Source organism: Penaeus vannamei, chromosome 6 (assembly GCF_042767895.1).
Source record: "Penaeus vannamei isolate JL-2024 chromosome 6, ASM4276789v1, whole genome shotgun sequence".
Taxonomy (NCBI): domain Eukaryota; kingdom Metazoa; phylum Arthropoda; class Malacostraca; order Decapoda; family Penaeidae; genus Penaeus; species Penaeus vannamei.
The window spans coordinates 20,810,330-20,810,794 of NC_091554.1; the positions used below are offsets into that span (position 1 = coordinate 20,810,330).

At 49.0% G+C, this 465-nt stretch overlaps 1 protein-coding gene across 1 annotated transcript in view; it reads right to left on the reverse strand.

Moving 5' to 3' along the window:
* The window catches only part of LOC113816100 (uncharacterized), a gene marked incomplete at its 5' end in the record, with an annotated part of 64,732 nt that extends 64,657 nt beyond the window's left edge, over positions 1–75 (reverse strand). The window contains 1 exon segment of the mRNA XM_070122715.1: positions 1–75. This exon segment is cut by the window's left edge and continues 65 nt beyond it. Within this exon segment, the coding sequence (XP_069978816.1) occupies positions 1–75 (75 nt within the window).
* Positions 76–465: the final 390 nt, after the last annotated feature.

Consider the following 465-nt stretch of genomic DNA (forward strand, 5'->3'; position numbering starts at 1 on the left):
CGACCACCCCTCGGCCAGCAGCGCGGGCAGAAGCCTCGAGTTGCGGCACTCAGCACACGGAGACTCCTCCGGGACCTGCAAGGAAATTCATATTAGCCATCCTCTGGTTTATCTACACGCGCCTGTTCACACGAGGCGGTAGCTACCGCGCGATTAGAAACGAGCCATCGCATTTTCAGTGGCAACTTTCACACAGAGCGGTAAACCGCGCGTTTTGAGGACAGCGGGCACCATAATTGCAGAGAAGAGACTGTGCGTTACCATGGCAACCCTGACCACCACGTGGACTGATCCCAGTGATTAGTCAATGGAATCAATGGAATGTATGTCAAAATGTTCCTTTGTTTGCATCCACCATTGTCATGTGGAGCCTTGAATTCCATATTGTGTTTGGTTTATTTATATAATCAGAATTGCATCAATAGAGGAATACCTTAATGATATGACAGGTTTCTGTTCTGGGCT